Source organism: Chelmon rostratus, chromosome 22 (genome assembly GCF_017976325.1).
Source record: "Chelmon rostratus isolate fCheRos1 chromosome 22, fCheRos1.pri, whole genome shotgun sequence".
Taxonomy (NCBI): Eukaryota; Metazoa; Chordata; class Actinopteri; order Chaetodontiformes; family Chaetodontidae; genus Chelmon; species Chelmon rostratus.
Window position 1 is genome coordinate 13996688 of NC_055679.1, and position 18687 is coordinate 14015374.

Below are 18687 nucleotides of genomic sequence, written 5' to 3' on the forward strand. Positions count from 1 at the left end.
AGTTGTCGTGCTCATCTGATAGAGATCATAACATACAGCTGTAGACTATTTAACTCAACAATGGGAGGGACGAAGACGCGCGAGGACAGGAGGCGAGGAAAGGGATCGAACTGAAAAAACGAGGAGACAGGTGAGAGGTTGGGCCTGCTCTCCAGGTGTGGAGGAGGAGCAGGAAGTGGGAGGTGTCTGGCTAGATCAGAGCCTGGATATATAGGATTAAGCTCATGCATGAGTCCTTTCACTACCTGTAGCAGGGCCCTGAGCTCTCTGCTGTTTGTCTGTATAGAAATGTGAGTTTCTGTTTTCTTTATGTGTACAGTCTCTTAATGCTGGAGTTATTTGTATTAGGTCAGAATGATTACACATTGTGTTCATTCTTGTCAGTTACAATGTGGCCAAATGCAATCTCCCTGTGTTTGTTGTGGGCGCCCTAATATGGTGATTTAGTTTACTGTGGGGAATAACACATGCCACATGTTTGCTGTTCACAGATAAAACCAGCTATGATTGCTGCCAGACCTGTTTTTTCTGCAATAAACCATAGCTGAAGCAGATCCTCCCTGTTACTCATTATGCAACCATGACCATTATGACCACAGTATGAATTATGAAATCTGGTAATTAACATACTCCCCATACCATCCATACTAGTCAATTTCCAAGTGTTTCTGTTAAGAGTTAGCAATGAAACGAGTTCAGCTTGAATTCCTTAAATCAAGAGTTCTCATTTATTTGCCTCTGATTTTTCTTAATCACACATTCATTCATGAAAACCTACTCCAAAGACAGTTAACTGCAATATGAGCATTTGTCTGGCAGAAATCTATCTGAAATGCCCTTTTTAAAGTTTCAACTGATTCCACTTCCTAAGCCTCAAACTTTCAAAATGATGCATGCTGATATTTCGCAAGAATCAAGTCCAATCATTTAAATACATGTGAATACTGGGGGCTCGTCAGCACACTTTCTGTCTGTCAAAGGAAACAGTTTTGGCTTTTTAAAGATAGGAACAATGCATTTTCACCCCATTATGCACAGCGGTTTTGTACATCAAGGTGAGACTGTTGCTGTGTTTCTTATTGCAGTTTCAGCTCTGCCTCAAAGGCCTCTCATGATGGAATAAGTTGAAGTTTTATCAGCTCTAAAAGTCTGAAAGTCAATCATGTTGAACATCTCTTGCTCGCTGCACTGAACACATCTGGAGCTTTCCTCATGTGCAGCCCTCTCCACACATGAGTGTCATGTTTCTCCTAAGCAAATAACAACATAATAGACCAATCATTTTATCTTCAGCCTCTGGATGGGTGTGTCGGAGAGGGGCTGGTCAGTGTAGATAATAATTCACAGGTAGACGGAAGCAGTGCAGCGCGTTGGCCATACATTAAGCACGTAACGTGGAGCGGATGTGCCGGGGAATGCGTCTCTTTCCTGGCTTCACCTGCAGCGCGCTGACGGCGCGGGGTTGTGCGAGTCGCAGGCGACAGAAGACGTTGGTCTCTGGGATTGTGCCTTCAGGTTTTGGAGCCAGCACCGCGCTGTGAAACTTCCACCGAGTGTGTGTTGTAGACCTATGGGTAAGTTGGCATCTTCAGCCTGCTGTAGGATATGCGAGGGGTAAAGTTGATAAGCAGCCAGCTGGTACTTGTAAATGCCGACAGGGTGATCAAGACCCGGAAACCCTGTTTGATTCAAAGTAACCGATAACAGTATGGCTACTTATGAGGCTCATCAGCGATTAACGCTGGGTCAATAAACTCTGATCTCTCATCTTTTTTTTAAACTCAGGATGCTTTTATCATTTACTGTCTGCCATTTCAATCTCTGTCAGCTAGTATATCATCAAAGGACGCATGGGGCAGGAAACAGTGAATAATAGAAACACTCAAAACCAAATTGCCTGTACTCGAGGGTCATTTCCTGTCCACCGGTAGCTTTTGTAAAAGGGTCACGCGCACCACGCGTAGAAAAATTATAATAGAATCCCTAAAAATAAGCAAAAGGTTTATTTTTGCGTTTGCGGAGCGGAAGAAGGCGCCTATCAGCAATGACGCGCCGTTGGGTGTAGCCGACCTCACTGATTACAGTGGGGGCTATGTTACAGCAGGCAGGGGCACAGACAGACCCTGAGGGGGGCTCGAGCCCCTGCCCTGTTGCCCCCACTTGGGAAGGTGCGCTACCATCAAAGAGGACACGTTCTCACAGCTGGGCCTCTACTGCGTGCAGTTTTCAGTAAGGCTGCAGAGGATGGGGCTCGGACTATACTGTAATCTCCCAACTATGCTGTGCAATTCCTTCTTGCGGTGTAGCCTTGGTGTATGAATCAGCACATATAAAATTCCCACCCCTTCCTACTAATTCTTAAATGTGGGTAGGCTATACAGTGGCATAAAGGAGTTGCAATAGGGCATTATAGAGAAAAGGAGGGGGAAAAAAACATCCTAAGTCTTATAAACACTGAGTATCTGCATGGGTCTGGCACTGGCAAACAAAGCAGCTGATAACAAACTACCTCGAGTCAAGATAATGTAGGCTATTTCTCCGTCACGATGTGTACAGAGTAAAATAAAAACAATGCTTTTCCCCTTTTCTCATGCTGTTGTTGTGACAATCACGTCTTGCAGATATGCCTTTCTCTGGCTAGCTACACCCACACTCCAGGGACTTGTCTTCTCCTTCATGCTATGATTTGGAATAAGACCAAGTTTATAAATGGGTCTATTCTTAGTTCGTCCAGCACTGCAGCAGCTCATATAAGGGGCTGGAGGAGAAAACAAAGTTAGCCTCCCTCGAGTGCTCAGCTGCGGAAAATAATGTAACACAGTGATCTAACGTGGATCAAACGATTTTTAACTCGGGTGTTAAATGTGTCTCTATTGTCTTTCAGTTGTACAGGCAGAATGAGGCATGCAGGCAGTTTTTGATAATCCTTTTGTTACCCGGTGATTACGCAGGACTTCAGGGGCGCAGGCCGGCGTATGCACAGTCCTTCCTCTCTAATCACAAAGGAACAGTGTGCTTTGTGCTGTTTTCCCTTTATCTCGCTCTGTTTACACATAAACAACGAGGCATGTACTGTCCTTCCATTCTTAATTTGCCGCCACACATAAGCAACAAGGCGTGTGGGGTGGACTATAAAAGCGTTTTATTCTGTCACTCATGTGAAACTTTATTTCTCTGCTTGAGTTTTTGTTGCTCCTCTATTTGTCCTCTGATCAAGATACAAGCAGCGAGGTCCAGAAGGAAGCTGCTCTCCCTTTCCTTTCCGCTTTCATCCATAAGAGCAAAAAACAGGAATGGTTTTAGTTTTCACATGTGATTTCCCAAAAACAAGTTCACAAAGTGAACAAGTTTGCTTCTTAATGGCAAACGGCAGCAGTTGGGAGCTTTGATTCCTGTCAGTGAGAATAATTTAATCTGTGACTACATTTCACACTGGGAATGGAGTAATTTAGATACAAAAATACTCTTGATTACTCCATAAATAACAGCCTTGAGACATTGGCAACTTGTTTTAATACAGCCAAAATAACAAAAAGGTTAGCTTTTCATGTTCAGTTAATTCCTGAGAATGCTGGTGATATATTATATTCTTGGATTACAATACAAGCCCTCCATAGCGGCGTGCTTGACAAAGGTGCGAGGAGCACATTTACAGAACTATAGACCCATTTCTTGACTTGCTGCGCAAGCGATCCGATGATATGTTCTTCTACAAATTATTATTATTATGCCGTGTTTTTGGCATCAAAATATTCAGCTCAATTAGGAGATGCAGGACTTTACTTTTTGCATTCATAGCTTTCAAAACGTCCACAATATTCAGCATTTTGATGGTAGTTTTTTCTTATTTGAAGTAATGGACAGAATATTCAGAGGCTAGTGGCTGAAGTCACACAGAGTGGTAGAACGTGTTAAAAGGTTTCTGTTTAACTCGTCCTCACAGCCAGAAATTTCTCACTTCACACACTATTTTTGTCAGAACGCAGGCAAATTTGTCTTCTTTCACACAGTGTAACTATCAAAACAAACCCACGTACACATTTTGCGCCGTGATCTTCTGAGTGACAGGAGCGCCGTCCGACTGCTCCATTGACTCCCATGTTAACCCAAAAGGGGAATTTTCAGAGTAAAACAGAAACAACTTTTTTTTTAACTCGCTCTGTTTTGTATGTTTTTGGATCCACAAGCAAACCAAACGTGTCGCTGCATTCAGCGGAGCCTCCTGTCTTCTCGTGATGTAGTGATTTATTTATGGGAGTTACAGTCTTTGATAAGCCAGGGTTTGAGAGGTGTGTCTCAGCTGAAATCCTTGTCTGAATCAGTAGAAAAGTAAGCACTTACCATCACCATAGCAGCCTCAAAGTGCAGTTCAGCACGCACGCATGCACACACACGCACACATTCAGATCGGTCGATTAGACCGTGGTGCTTACCAAACACTTGCTAGACGTTTCTGTTTCACCCACACAGCTGCTAAATACTGTTTGCACACGACACAAATGGATTTAGAAACATTTCAGCAGTTTTCACAGGAAATGGTTTTAGTGCATTTTTAGTCATTTTGTAGATAATTTCAGTCGGCGGGTTCTAGCTGACTCACACACTAACACACACAAAATAATGTTTCCATCAATGTAATGTTTCCAGACGACATTACACTTGCTTACAACCTCTGGGGCTGAAAAATAAAGTCCTCCATATTAACTTTAGAGCAGAAATAAACACATTTACAACCAGGTACAAAAATGTTTTTAGTTCCTACAGCTGATTTCCTACAGCTGGGGGGATTTTTTTTATGACTCACTCATTAACATTATCAAGTTCCACATAATTAATAGCTTTGAGTGACAGCTAGCATTGACTCATCATCATTTTCTGTAGACAGTCAAACCCATAGAATAACTGCTGCCTGCCTGTCAACAGTGGCGGAAAGTAACAAAGTATGTTTACTTAAGTACAGTTTTTAGCTACTTGTGCTTTATGTGACTATTTCCAGTCTTTGCTTACTGTTTTTTTTTTCAAAATAAAAGCCTTCAACAGCCACTGTATGTTAAAAGGAAACTAAGGATGGACCTAGTTTTCAAAATGAAAACCCAAGAAAGCAATGATGAGCATTTTTTTCCTTCAAAATAGAAGCCCTTTAAGAGTAACTGTCAATTAATGTTCACAGGAAATTCCAACATAAAGGCCACAGATGGCAGCTATCTTAACAAGGAACTCAGGATGAGGCATTTTTTTATCAATAAAAGGCCAATACAGAAACAATATCTTCATTAGAAACAAGCGATGGACCTAGTTTTCAAAATAAAATTAGCCCAAGAATGTAATTGTGTCTTACTAGGGAACTCAGGATGAGCCCTTAGAGTAAAACCCCATGGAGTAAGTGTTTCCTTACAAGAAGCTCAGGATGAGGTGATTTATAGATTCATCTTATTTGCTAAAACCTGAACAAAGAAAGACGCTGACTTAACGCCCCATCATAGCCTTTTTATGTCAGTTTAAGAGTTTACTTATTACTTTTAAAACACTTGCAAAGCCTGTCTGGCTTTGTGACCATACATAACCACACGCAATCTTATAGCATTCAACAAGGGTCTACTACACCTTTGCATCATTTATTTCCATTTTATACATTTATTGCTTTAGATTATTACTTCACTGCTTTTTTGTTGCCCTTTTGGCAAATGTACTGGCAATGAACACTACAGTGTCAATAAATTATATAGCTTTACAATGACTTTGTGATGTCAAATTACCTTTGGCCCTTTGAAGTCAAACTTTTATGACTGTAATTGCAGTAACTACCTGTGTTTAAATGATTGCCTGATAACACACTTCTTCTTCCAAGCAGACACAACAGTTTATTGTCATATCAAATGTTCTGTGTATAATCAACGGATCTATTCTCTCTCCAAAGGTGAGCCATGTCCTCCTCAGCCTGGCAGTGGACCTCTGTGCGCCCAGTTGTCTTCAGCAGCCTGGTGGTGTGGTGTTTTCTTGTTGTTTTCTTCACATACAACCTTTACTTCAAGTTCCCCACTTTTGCCATTTACATGGAGGGAGGCCGTCATTGCTGTCCTACAGTTGTGTGTGCAGAGGGACCACAGAACCAGGACTCAAACTGCTCCACAGAGCTGCATGATAACCCAGATCACAATGCCTCCCAGAAGGTCCAGACTGCAGCAGTGGACACTGAGCCTGATACTATTTTATTGATCTGGATGTGGCCATTTGGCAACAGGTTTGATCTCAGCTGCAGTATTTTTAATATCACAAAGTGCCACCTGACAGATGACAAGTCTCTGTACCATAAAGCCCACGGGGTCCTCTTCCACCACAGGGACATTTATGAAAATCCAGTAAGCTTACCAACAGAGCCGCGTCCCTGCTTTCAGAAATGGGTGTGGTCAAATATGGAGTCGCCAGCAAACTCAGCTCCAATCCCTGAGGTCAATCACCTGTTCAACTTGACATGCAATTATCGGCTTGATTCAAATATTCCTGTGCCTTATGGGTATCTGGTGCCAGTGACACCTGAAGATGAGAGTTTCAAAGTGCCAGCAAAGGACAAGCTGGTCTGTTGGGTTGTGAGCAACTGGAACCGGCACTTTAAGAGAGTTCAGTTCTACAACGAAATGAAAGATCACATCATGATTCATACTTATGGGAACGCATTTGGCCAAGATCTCAGTAAACAAGAGTATTCAAAGATAGTTTCTAGTTGTAAATTCTATCTCTCCTTTGAAAACTCTGTTTACAAAGACTATATCACAGAGAAGTTATTTGGGCCTATGAGTTTAGGAACTGTACCAGTAGTTCTGGGCCCTTCAAGACAAAATTATGAGGACCATGTCCCAGGAGATTCTTTCATTCATGTCAATGACTTTTCTACTCCAAAGGAGCTGGCAGAGAGGCTCATTTACCTTGACCAAAACAATTCTGAGTACATGAGATACTTTAACTGGAGAAGAAGGTTTAAAGTGAAAATGTCTTGGTTTGGCAGAGAACAAGCTTGCAAAACTTGTAGTTACTTACAAACTCACAGAGGCTATGAAGCCTTTTGTGATCTCAACAAATGGTACTGGGGTTAACAGTACTCTTACAAAAAGAGCCAATATACATTTCAGCTTGGGATACTGCCAATAATGTTGATAACGAAAAAAAAAAACACTTTAATTGTATAACGCCTGTCATACAAGAAGTGCAGCATGTGAGTGCTGTACGACAACACATGCACCAAGTGCGTCAAATAAAAAAGACAGAAAGAATGAATGAATAAAAAGCTCAAAACGGAGTACAAAGGAAGCATAAAATGCCATAGAATACGACAATTTAAAAAAAGTGCAGCAGTGTAGATGTGCGAGGCAAAGCACAAGGTTAGGCCTTTATCAGGAAGGTCCAAGCTAGTTAAAGATTAATCTGAAGACATAAGTTTTTAGCTTTCTTTAAAAGGTATTCAACAAGCTGTCTTCCTCAGATCTATAAGTAAAAGTGTTTCAGAGCTTTGGGGCATAATTGATAATTGGCTTACATCCCTGATTTTCTTTCAGCTGTTTCTGGGAGCCTCCAATAAACCAGCAGCTGATGCTTGTTGTGTTCTTGAACGCAAATAGAGAACAAGGGAGTTAGCAATGTAGCTTGGTCCTAGTCCATTAAGGGCTTTTGTATACAAGGAGTAGGACCTTAAAATCAATTGTGAATGTAACAGGAAGTCAGTGCAGAGCAGCTTAAACCGGACTAGTGTGTGCTCTCCTCTTGGTTCTGGTTAATAGCTGAGCTGCAGAGTTTTGAATGAGCTTAAGTGTGCCGGTTTGTTTTTTTCTTTGGGAGACCAGTAAAAAGTGTGTTACAGTAACATAGTCGGCTTGAAACGAAGGCGTGAATCAGTCCTCTCAAAGCAACAAAGACAAAAAGATCGGTGATTCCACCTGAATTGTCTCAGTTTTCTACAAACAAACTGCCATCAGAAAAATTTGAACGATGTTCAGATAACTGTCAATCAAAATTCACTGGTTCATGTTTCATATATTGTGGGTATATTGTACATTATAACTTTTATACTATGTTTATTGAAGTTTTTTTTAGGACAAAGCTGCATTTTGTGAGGGACACAGTAGAGGAATTCAGCCACTGTCATCCATTACAAGGTTATTTCAGGTATCACTGTTCACAAATGCTCTTTGTCATATAATGATGTTGTTTTAATTGCTTTGTAAATACTGTTCATGGCTGCTGCCAACTCCAGTACAATGGAGGTGGATGGAGTTTTGTTTTCATTGTTCATAGTGTTGAAACATTACGTGTTTCTCGGAGACACATATCTCAAAACCTGTCTGCATGGCAACAGAGAGATAATATGCTGTATGTTTTTTATCTAAGCTTATTTGTACATTGTACAAATCAATAATTAGGCATGTAAAAATGCAAAACTATTTATATATAAGTTGTTGTATTTTTATTTTAATATGAATTAGTTGTACATGACCTGGAATTAACCTGATATCAAAAATATAATTTCATGTGTCGTCATTTAAAACCCAGGGAATCAACTATTTATCTTGAATTGTTTATATTAACAATCAGAAATGCAACAAGTTAAAATTGAATTTCCTAAATCAAGCATTTCATTTTTCATTTGACTACCACTTTGATTTTTCTTTTCCTTTTTTTTTACATCACACAGTTAATTTTCAGTGACTTTTATGTCTCAGAAATTGCAACTCAACTGTTTCAATTTTTGAGTTGTTCCTGTGATATTCCAAAAATGCACTGATATTAGGAGCTCAAATGGTTTCTATAGTGATGGAATCTGTATTAAGATATATGGGTGATGAACCTGTTCTCTACCTGTTGTGGGGGTAGCTATCTCAGGAATTTATTCTCTGCCAGCAGCCAATAAACTGCATGTTAAAGTCATAGTAGAAGTCAATAATTGGCCAGGAAGGCCCCCCTCATATACTTGTCTGTTAAACGGCATCTGAGTGGCCCATATTGGCAAGTAGGATCTATGACAATTAAATATCTAAAAATCTCAAATCTGGCTGCAGAATCTTCAACAGGCAACAGCATCTGCATCCTCTTCTAAATAGATTCCCATGGTTGTCTGTGCAATCTTCATCTTTGCCTCTGCAAAGTCTGCAAGTTCTGAAACAACCATGATAAAAAGAGGAAATTCTGTTTATTGTCCATTTCAGAAAATAGGCCTCTAGAGTATAAAGAAACAAGATTTTGTGTTTTGTTTTTTCTGTTATTTATTTATTTATTTCTTTGTGACACACTGTCATACTTTGGAGGGAATTGTAGTGGGAAATAAACTGTCAGAACTTACATTCCATTACAATACTGCAGACCCCTATATGAGCATTTGTCTGAAACAAAATGAAATGCATCTAAAATTACAATAGATTCAACTTCTTAAGCCTCTCTGATATTTCAGATCAATCATGTACAGTCATTTAAATCTATACAAATACCAGATTAAATGCCTTTCAACGATTTTTTTTTCAATCAGAGAAATCAGTTTTGGCTAAACCTTATTTTTGTACTTAGAGATCCCCCAATGTGCTGTATGTCTAGTTCTAGAAACTCCATCTAGTGGCCGCTGGCATAATAACTCTCCATATTTCACCATATAAGAAAACACGCAACCACAATTCATTTGCTGAAATGAGGTCAATGCTGTATCTTTCACTGTGAGTTCAAGAGATCATTTCTACAGCAATTTTAACTGTGCCATTATTTGAATGCTTGAGATGGACTATGTGTGATGGCACATACAGGCACATATTTGTGTTTTTGTCACTTTGAAAGACATTGCATGAACTCACATTAATTCTAAATCCACCATTGTGTTTTATCATGAAAGATGTGTCACAGCAGGAAAAGCACAAGTGTCAAATAATAACAAAATGACGAATGAGTTATATTTAGCTGCGTCAGTTTCAGGGTCTTGGTATATTGCATACTGATGCACTGTCACATTGTCAAGGCTTACTGGGATACTTGAATAAAACGGAGCCGTCCTTAATATTACTAGTAACTCTTGTGCTTTTCCTACTAAGACAAGTTAAAATGTATGCTGTGAAAAAAGGCTTTTTGGCTTAACCATAACCACTACTAAGGGTCTTAAGGAGAGTTGTAAACACTTTTAAATGTAATCCTAAAACACATGTTTTGAACATGGTTTTAACTTGTCTGTTTGTTTCCCAATTACATGTATCCTGTTTTTATGATATTCATCCTTATTTTATTGAAAATTTCTCAATAAAGTTATTGTTATCATTCTTCCTCCTCCTTTCTTCTTCTTCTTTATCAATTTTCCCCAGCTGCGGATGTCTAATCTTATTTTATCTTATTCCTGTTATTATTATATTTATAAAATATATAGAACAATTGAGTTTTGTTCTCATGATACCCTTAACATGGTTCAGAAACACACACATACACTGCTGTAAACATACTGAGGTCACATCCGGTAACAAAGACGGCGCACGTGAAGCAGTGTGGAGTGTACCATTTGCACCAAGGGTGGTCCAGTGTCGAATATTGCATCACATCACCATTAGCGTACTAAATGCGCGCATTTAGTTTTATGAATACCTGTTAAAATCTTACATTTTTAATCGAAACACTTGAATCGTAGTTATTAACCATGCGGCCGCCCTTACGCGGCCAGTGAACACCCCTATGTATGAAATGGTTTCGCCTGTTTGTTGTTAAAGCTAGCTGGGGCAATGACGGACCTTTAACAGAGAGACTAATTGTACGGGACGACGACGGATCTTCATTTCGAAGCGGAGCTACTATTGGTGTCACTCTCCCTCACCGGAGATTTGAATGAGGTAAATGTCGCAAATGTTCCCTAAATGTTACTGTATTTGAAACTGTGAATCACTTCTGTTGGTAATTTGAGTTTGGCTTTTTGTTGTCAAGCGGAAACTTGGATGCAGTCGTCGAAGGTTCCAACTAGCATGTCAGCGCTAATGTCGAAGTGTAACGGCTACGTGGAATTAGCCACTTTCATGATTTATATTCGGTTGTCATAGGCAGAGCGTTTAGTCAAGTTACATAGATTGCCGTGTTAACGCTGCTAACAGTGAGTTTGGCAGTTATTTACAACAAATGTCCTCTGCAGTAAGAGCGTATGTTAACATATATCGTCTTCATTTTTTGTTTGGGCTCTGGCAAGGACATAGAACTAAAATTTACCATTTTACATGTGCATGGAGTCCTTGTTTTGGTCTGCTGCTCAGATCACGTGTATCCACTTTGTGTGTGGATGCTTTTTGTTTTTTTTATCCATGTGCATAGCAATTTAACCAGACATTTTCCATGTAGGAGTGAGAGACAGGGAGCTGTAGCCAATCACGAGAGTCCCCTTGTAGCTAGCCCCGCCTCCGTGAGCCACTGCTTTGTTTACATTATACTGCAGTCAAATCTGGATCCTTGAAGGCTCTCTTTGTTTCTTCAGGAGTTGCTGTAACACTATCTAGTCTATACCAGAAGACCTGTACAGGAAACGAGATTTCCTGTACGTTTTTGCTCATAAAACCGTTATCCAATACACCTAGCAAGATCTAAAGATTCATGCAGGCATATTGTTATCAGCACATTGCATTCCAGTGCTGTATTTCGTAGTGTACAATGAATTTCAATTCAGTCAATACCATTCCAAATGTTTTTATAAATCTTCTCTCTAAAAATGTACGTCCAATGTTTAGGTTTTAGCATTCTGCTTTGGCATTATGGGTTGGTTGCAGCAACATACTGGTCTTTATTTTAGACAGCACTCAGACTGCTTTAAGAGGATTTCTCATAATGAAGCAGCAGATGACAGAGTAGACGTAATCCGTAACCAGTTTTCTGGACTGTCCTGCTCCCATTGCTCTGGAAATTGGCCTGCTGCGTTTCTGTGACCTAGCTGTCAAGTCTAGCAGATGATGTAATGAATGAGCAGGGGTACATGTAAGTCACACACACACACCCCATCCCCCACTCCACCCTCACCCCTTGAGCTATCTTTAAACTAAAAGAGCAGAGAGGGAGTGTGTATTCATTTTTGGCAGATAACTGAGACCAGGGACAGGAACACCCAAGGGTCACCCTGCCAGTACTGTATGTCTCAGATAATATTAGACAGCCACAGGCCTACTTAATTAAATGTGTTACAGTTATCATGATTCATTTCTGTGGGTTTTATTTAGCCAGGTGTGGTGATTTGTTGACATATTTGTAATGTGTTCCAACAACTTTCATAGTGCATGAAGTTTGAATTTCTAAATTCAAGCCATTTGGAAAAGGGTTTTACCTGATCATTTTGAAGGTTGAAAAGTCCCTCTGTTGTTCCATGTTGCCCTGGAAACACAACTGACCTCAGATAGGCCTGAACGTAGTGCCCTTTTTTACCCTCAAGGAATACAAGCTATTGTTTAAACCAAGTTATGGAAGTGAGTTCTGTTTGTGTCCTGACTTTAAATAGTGCCATTTACCCCTGTGGCAGTAAACACTCACTGAGTCACCAGACAGTGTTTTTCCAGTGGATTACTTCATGCACCATCAATAAGTTTAATATTAAGATAATAAGATGTTGACATTCAGAACTGTGCAGCAAGGCAGCCACCTCCATTTCCATGGAGACTGGCCTGCCAACTGTTTTATTGAGTGTGAGTGTCTGGTGTTTTTGTTACACACTGTTAACAGCCTAGCAACAGAAACTATTGCTAAAGTGAAAAATGAATGCTCTCTCACTCACTGGCAGTCACACACTCTTCCTGCCTCTAACACAAACACAAATAAATCTAAAGTAAAGCTTACTTAGTTTGATTTCTTCTCACTCAACTCTAAGAAATTTCTTTTAAAAGAATTGGCAGCTGATAGTTTTCTTGTTGGCAGCAAATCCCAGGAAAAGACTCTCAGCCCCAAGCCCGTTTGTATGTTGAGAACAGCAAAGGAATTCCCTAAAACAACTGGGCACTATAGTTTTATCAATCAGACAGGAGTAAGTAGCAGATATGTTTTGGACAATTTTCTTTCATCGAATAATACATATTTGTTCTTGAGTATTTCCAGCACCAGGATGGGTATATGTGTGATCAACTCAGAATTAACTACAGAGCCTGTTGTCATGGAAAGTGCAAATGTGGCACATTCAGTTGTTTTTAATAGTTTAACTGTGGCACTGAAATAAAAAAAGTTTCATCAGACTTTGGCAACACAGACAATATTTGTTATAGGCTTAAATCACTGTTGGTTTTGGGTCTTTTTACTGATAATAAAAACACAGAATTTCACCAGACATTGAATGTCAGATCTTTTACTGTTGTGGCAGCTCCAGTTTTAAACTAAAAGGAACTAAAGCTTTCTTGACAACAACATCCAATCAAAGGCGGAATGATAAACTCCCACTTAATGTGTACACCTGTCTCTGTGAAAGCAGTAAAATACCCATTAACTCATGACTTGCTGGATATGCTGAGTTAAAGTGTAAGGAAACCAGTGACTTTCTGTTGAAGTTTTAGTCAAGCTAAGGGTAATAACCAACTTCTCATGTACAGCTGTAGCCCAAAATGCCTCTAAATGATGAGAGACCCTCCACCAGCAAGGACCAAGGCAGTGATGTGGAGTCATCATCAGAGCGCAGCGACAGCATGACGTCGACCAGCGACCTGGACTGTTCTCGTGAAAGCTTCACTAGCGACTCCTCCAGCAAACACTGCACTCCCTCCTGTGAGTTTGCTCTGGGGACCGCCTCTGACTTACTGTTTTCATTTCGGTGCCCATGATTATTTTCCTGTGTCTAGTTGTTTTTGCTTCTGCGCTATTTTAAACTGTAGTTTGAAAAATGACATTCATAATGCTATTCATAGCATCGTTCATACACGTTTAAACGCCTTTATATATCTGTAATAACATTCCAGGAATATTCACCCGCACCACTGTCATCATGCAATTCCAACAGTTGCCCATTTTTTCATTTAAGCTCTTATTTGTCTAATTACAAAGCTTGTTCCATATTTGGTTACCACAGCAAGCCCACCAAAAATCTTAACCTTTGACGAAGTCATGAAGTCTGCCAGAGACCTGTCCAGTCTCATGATTGCCCATGAGATCACAGTGAACCGCAACTTCCATTTGGAGCCACACAGCCCACCTCAGGACAGGTATACTATGAAAAAGATTTTGGGTCTCCATTTGTTCACACCTTGATCATGTTTTGTGGATTATCAGTGCACCTAAATACCAGAAAGAGCTGCTTATTGTGTCTATGCTTTGTATAAAATATAGAGTTTCACAGTTTTCACAAAGTGATGTGTAGACCTCATTGTTACTGTGTTGACTGTGGAATAGCTGTAAAAGGGGCCTGGCAGTCGACACTGATATGTCAGTTTTCAAAGGAACACGAGACAGCGGAAATCCAACTAAGACACCATTAGTTGTTGCCAAACTTAAATAATGCATTATTTAAACGTTGCAGCTGGTAAACATAGGACTTATTTATTCATAATAACACATCCTAATTTATTTATGGATTATGTTTTGTATTATTAACGTGAATTTGCAAAGTAACTAGCAATTAAAGGGATTAAAAAGCACAATACCTTGTGCTGAATTGTAGTGGAGTACAAGTATAAAGCAGCATAAAGTGAAAATACTCAAGTAAAAGTACCTCAAAATTTTACTCGTTGTATCTGTCTCTGTTTATCTTGCAGCTAGCTGAAGTGAACAACAAGAGAGTGAAGAGGACAGAGACAAAGAGATGAGGGCAAGAGAGGAGAAGAAAATAATTGTTTAAGTGGGAGGGTGATGAAAGGGACAGCAGCAGATTACGATGGACATCAATGTACACTGTAGTTTGTAATCACTGCACAGTATTACTGTTAGCATCTCAAAATTATTTTCCATGCTCAAAAATATTTTTAAGATGTATGTCAGTTATTTATTGTTAGGGGAGGTGGGAGACCAGAACTAAACCCCTCATTTCTTTTTTAGTATCTGGAAGATCGTTAGAGATAATGTCCACAAGGCCTTCTGGGACATCCTGGAGTCTGAGCTAAACGACGACCCACCTGAGTACGGACAAGCCATCAGATTATTGGAGGAGATCAGAGAGGTCAGCACACATTATCAGATATTTCCATCTTCACTAGGTCTGTACAAATGACTTAAGTGCTCTGACTGCTCTTCTCACGTTTATTTGCAGCACTTTTTCACGATCCTCTGAAATTTTGAGGATCCTTTTGCAACACATCTCCTTCTCCTTATGGCCACCTCCTCCTTTGTGACTGTTATATGTAGAAAAGCAGTAACAAATCCCGCAACATCACTGATTAAGTTGTAAATAAATACTTTGCTAAAATGTCAACCATTTTCCTCTTTACAGATCTTGCTATCATTCCTTAACTCGGGTGCCAATCGGATGAGGACCCAAATCATGGAGGTGCTGGACATGGACCTGATTCGTCAGCAGGCTGACAACGATGCTGTGGACATCCAGGGGCTTGCCTCTTACATTATCACCACCATGGGGAAGTTGTGTGTACCAGCTAGGGATGATGAAATCAAGAAGCTCCACGATAACACAGATAACATAGTGACACTGTTCAGGTAAATACACTCATGGGATTTAAGATATTTAAAAGCGTTTATGTGTATTACCAGAGATTGAATTGTCTGTCTACGAAAATACATGAAGTTTGGAATTTTTCTTGTCTTAGTTGTTTTATTTACTCACAGCTGCTCTTCTTTTTTTTACACACCAGGGAGATCTTCCGTGTGCTGGACCTGATGAAGGCAGACATAGTCAACTTTACAATAGATAATCTGAGGCTTGTGCTGCAGAGCCATGGTGTCGAATATGAGAGGGCACAGTTTCAAAGCATCCTGGACAAAACACCCAGTGAGTGCACAATTTTCTCTATAGCTTTTAGTACTGTGTTTTTTAAATAGTTACAACATGTGTTATCTGCCATGTAATAGAAAACACACTTGTGTCACACTTGTTGTTTATTGTGTAATAAACAAATAATTTTCTGGCCACTGCATCTTAAAGAGTATTAAGAACAAACTCCTCAGTCAGTATTCCTGTGAAAAACTTCCTCAGGTGCTTTGGACCACACCACCTCATGGATCAAGTCAGCACTGGAGGAGCTGCAGACTAAAGGTCAGGGGACAGGACAGCGAGTGCTGCCAGGGCCCTTTCAGATTCTCAACACTGCCTTCCTCGGTATCCTTATGTGGGACTGCAATCAAAGCCCACTGCCTGAGGTGAGACACAGAAATCTCAACACTTTTGGTAATGTGCTTTGGTAATGTTTGGTGCCTGGCTAATTCTTGGTGGTGATTTTCCACAGTCTTGTTAACATGAGCCAAGTGGTGAGCTTTAGAGGTGTTGCTTGGTGGATCTATCAACTGTGGACAGAGCCAGACTAGCTGTTTCTCCTCGTATCCAGTTTTTATGCTAAATTAACATAATTGCCTCTCAGCTGTGGCTTCATATGTACACCAAACAACAAGAAATAAGCAAATTTTCCAAATATCAAACTTATCTTTTAAGTATCTTTTTATTTTATTTGTTTGTTTGTTTGTTTGTTTGGTTCTCCTTCAGACCTGGATGACGGATGAGACACGTCTGCGAGAGATTCAGCAGCAGCTCCGGCAGGGCCAGATGGTGAACGAGGTGCTGCTCATTGTCTACAGAACCGTTGGAGGGCCCATCCAGGATCTGCCCTCCCTGTCTGACCGTCTGAAGAGGATGACCAGTGTGCTCCTGGATGGGATGCACAGCCCGTCAGTTCACTTTTTTGAAAAATTTCTTTTAAATCCACAATCTTTATTGAACGATGCAGCTGGTTGTCACAGGTTATTTACTATCTGGAGCTCAAACCGAACCTCTCCTGTCCTTGTGTCTTTAGGGGCTTTAACCTAGAAGAGGCACTAGAGGCCATCAGTGCTCAGATCTGCTGCGAGCTCAACAAGTCTCTAACAGAGAGGAACTACCCTGCACTGACCCCAGCACTGCAAGCCACCCTTAGAGGCCAGATCTGCAGCATCACTCAGAAGGACAATCCCATCCGCACTCTCGTTGGTAAGATTGAGCCAGACCTAGGATCTCAAATTATTTTACCCAAACATAGAGTTTTATGGCATATTCTAACATAATTTTCTTCCCGTTATTTCCCTTATTCTCATGATTCCTGTGCAGAGGATCGTGTGCAGCAGTACTTCATGGCTCTCATCTGTGATCCTAAGTCCCAGGTCGAACTTGTACCTGTGCCAGCCGGCCTGACTGCAATCAAACCTGAACTAGCATTGATGGGAGCAAAGTTCATCTCCCTGGTCAAGTACAACAAGGCTGTCTATGCACCTTTCTACACGGATATCATCAGGAAGCTGTTGTTCAGCAACAACCCACCAGCAGCAAACCCTCCTCAGGACACAGCTCACGAATCTGTCCCCTCCAGTTAAAACCAAACTTTGGCTCATGCAGTCTAAGGAGTCTTTTTGTTTCTCTGTATGGCTAAAGCTAAGGAGGTACTACAGTAGCTAGGTTTTACTACTGTTTGCTTGGGCAGTGTGCTCCAATAGTGGGAGCTGCCTTCAGCATATTATAAATGTAGTTTTTATCACTACATTTTGCAGTGAGGGCACTGTAGTGTAGGTATCATGTGGTCGACATTTAATGTGACCTTCGTTCTTTGTGTCAAATGCTCTAAAATATCCTTTCCTGTGAACATTTACAGCTTCAAACCGGAAACACCAGTGTTACAACGATCAATTTCTGAACCCAGTAGTGATCCCTGTATTGTAAATTTGTCTGCAGTCAAACTGGTATTGTGAAGGGAGACCATGGAGGAAAAGGGCAAAAGGACAGTGTGTTTAAAGCATACAGTAAGCTTTAAGAAGCAAAGAGGAAGAAGCTTATATATTTAGAACAATAGCAGAGTAGCAGATATTCTTTACATTTAACAAGCTATTTATCACAGGTAACTATATAGTATGACTGCAAATAACTATGACCATCTTGTTACTGTAAAACATGATATCCCTTTTTTGGTGGGATTAGTCCTTTTGATTGTTTTCCTTGTAACTTTTATCAGCCAGAGAACTAAACTCTATGTATTCTGTTTAATCCACTGATAGTACTATACAGCAAAAAATAGAAGAAATTTAAAAAAAAAAATTGGGATTTTGATTTTACAAAGAAAGAAAAAAGTTTTCTGCATGAGTATCTTTGTATTAGGGTTAAGTCTTTCAGTCATTAGCTTTTACTTAAGTAATTTCTTAGAGTATTTGTCACATGTGGTATGTTCTATACTTTCACTTACTCTCTGCAAGCCTAATACTTGTTATATTGATTTAGTTGCTATGTTCATTACATTTTGAGCTACTGTTCTCTGTGTTGGCTGAACCTGTGTGGAAAATGAAAGGTGCTGAACTCAAAAGTGTGTCCCACATTTCCAGCGGACCCAATCATGCACAAAAAAAGCAATTATTTACATGAAAGTTTACATGAAAATGTATGAAAACGCTGTTATTTTCTTGTGTACCACAGTTAATATAATAAAAAGAAAATTGACCCCAGCTGAATCATGATATAGAGCAAATCTATGTTGTCTTCTCTGTGTGCAGGGAGGATTATATAACGTAATGAAAATGATACTGTATATGTTTGATAAAGGCTATCTCGTA

General features: G+C 40.1%; 2 protein-coding genes across 2 annotated transcripts; both read left to right on the top strand.

The window, feature by feature from the left end:
• The first annotated feature begins 1358 nt into the window (after positions 1-1358).
• Positions 1359-7186, top strand: LOC121625844 (4-galactosyl-N-acetylglucosaminide 3-alpha-L-fucosyltransferase 9-like). The gene is made up of 2 exons (XM_041964135.1): positions 1359-1574; positions 5918-7186. Exon 2 carries the CDS (start codon positions 5925-5927, stop codon positions 7089-7091), a length of 1167 nt encoding a protein of 388 aa, XP_041820069.1. The 5' UTR covers positions 1359-1574; positions 5918-5924; the 3' UTR covers positions 7092-7186.
• A 3534-nt stretch (positions 7187-10720) lies between these two features.
• Positions 10721-18574, top strand: tcp11l2 (t-complex 11, testis-specific-like 2). The gene is made up of 10 exons (XM_041964105.1): positions 10721-10841; positions 13554-13725; positions 14027-14159; positions 14989-15109; positions 15380-15603; positions 15759-15895; positions 16100-16263; positions 16604-16785; positions 16911-17083; positions 17201-18574. The coding sequence occupies exons 2-10, from the start codon at positions 13566-13568 to the stop codon at positions 17461-17463; spliced, it is 1557 nt and encodes a 518-aa protein (XP_041820039.1). The 5' UTR covers positions 10721-10841; positions 13554-13565; the 3' UTR covers positions 17464-18574.
• The last annotated feature ends 113 nt before the right edge of the window (positions 18575-18687 follow it).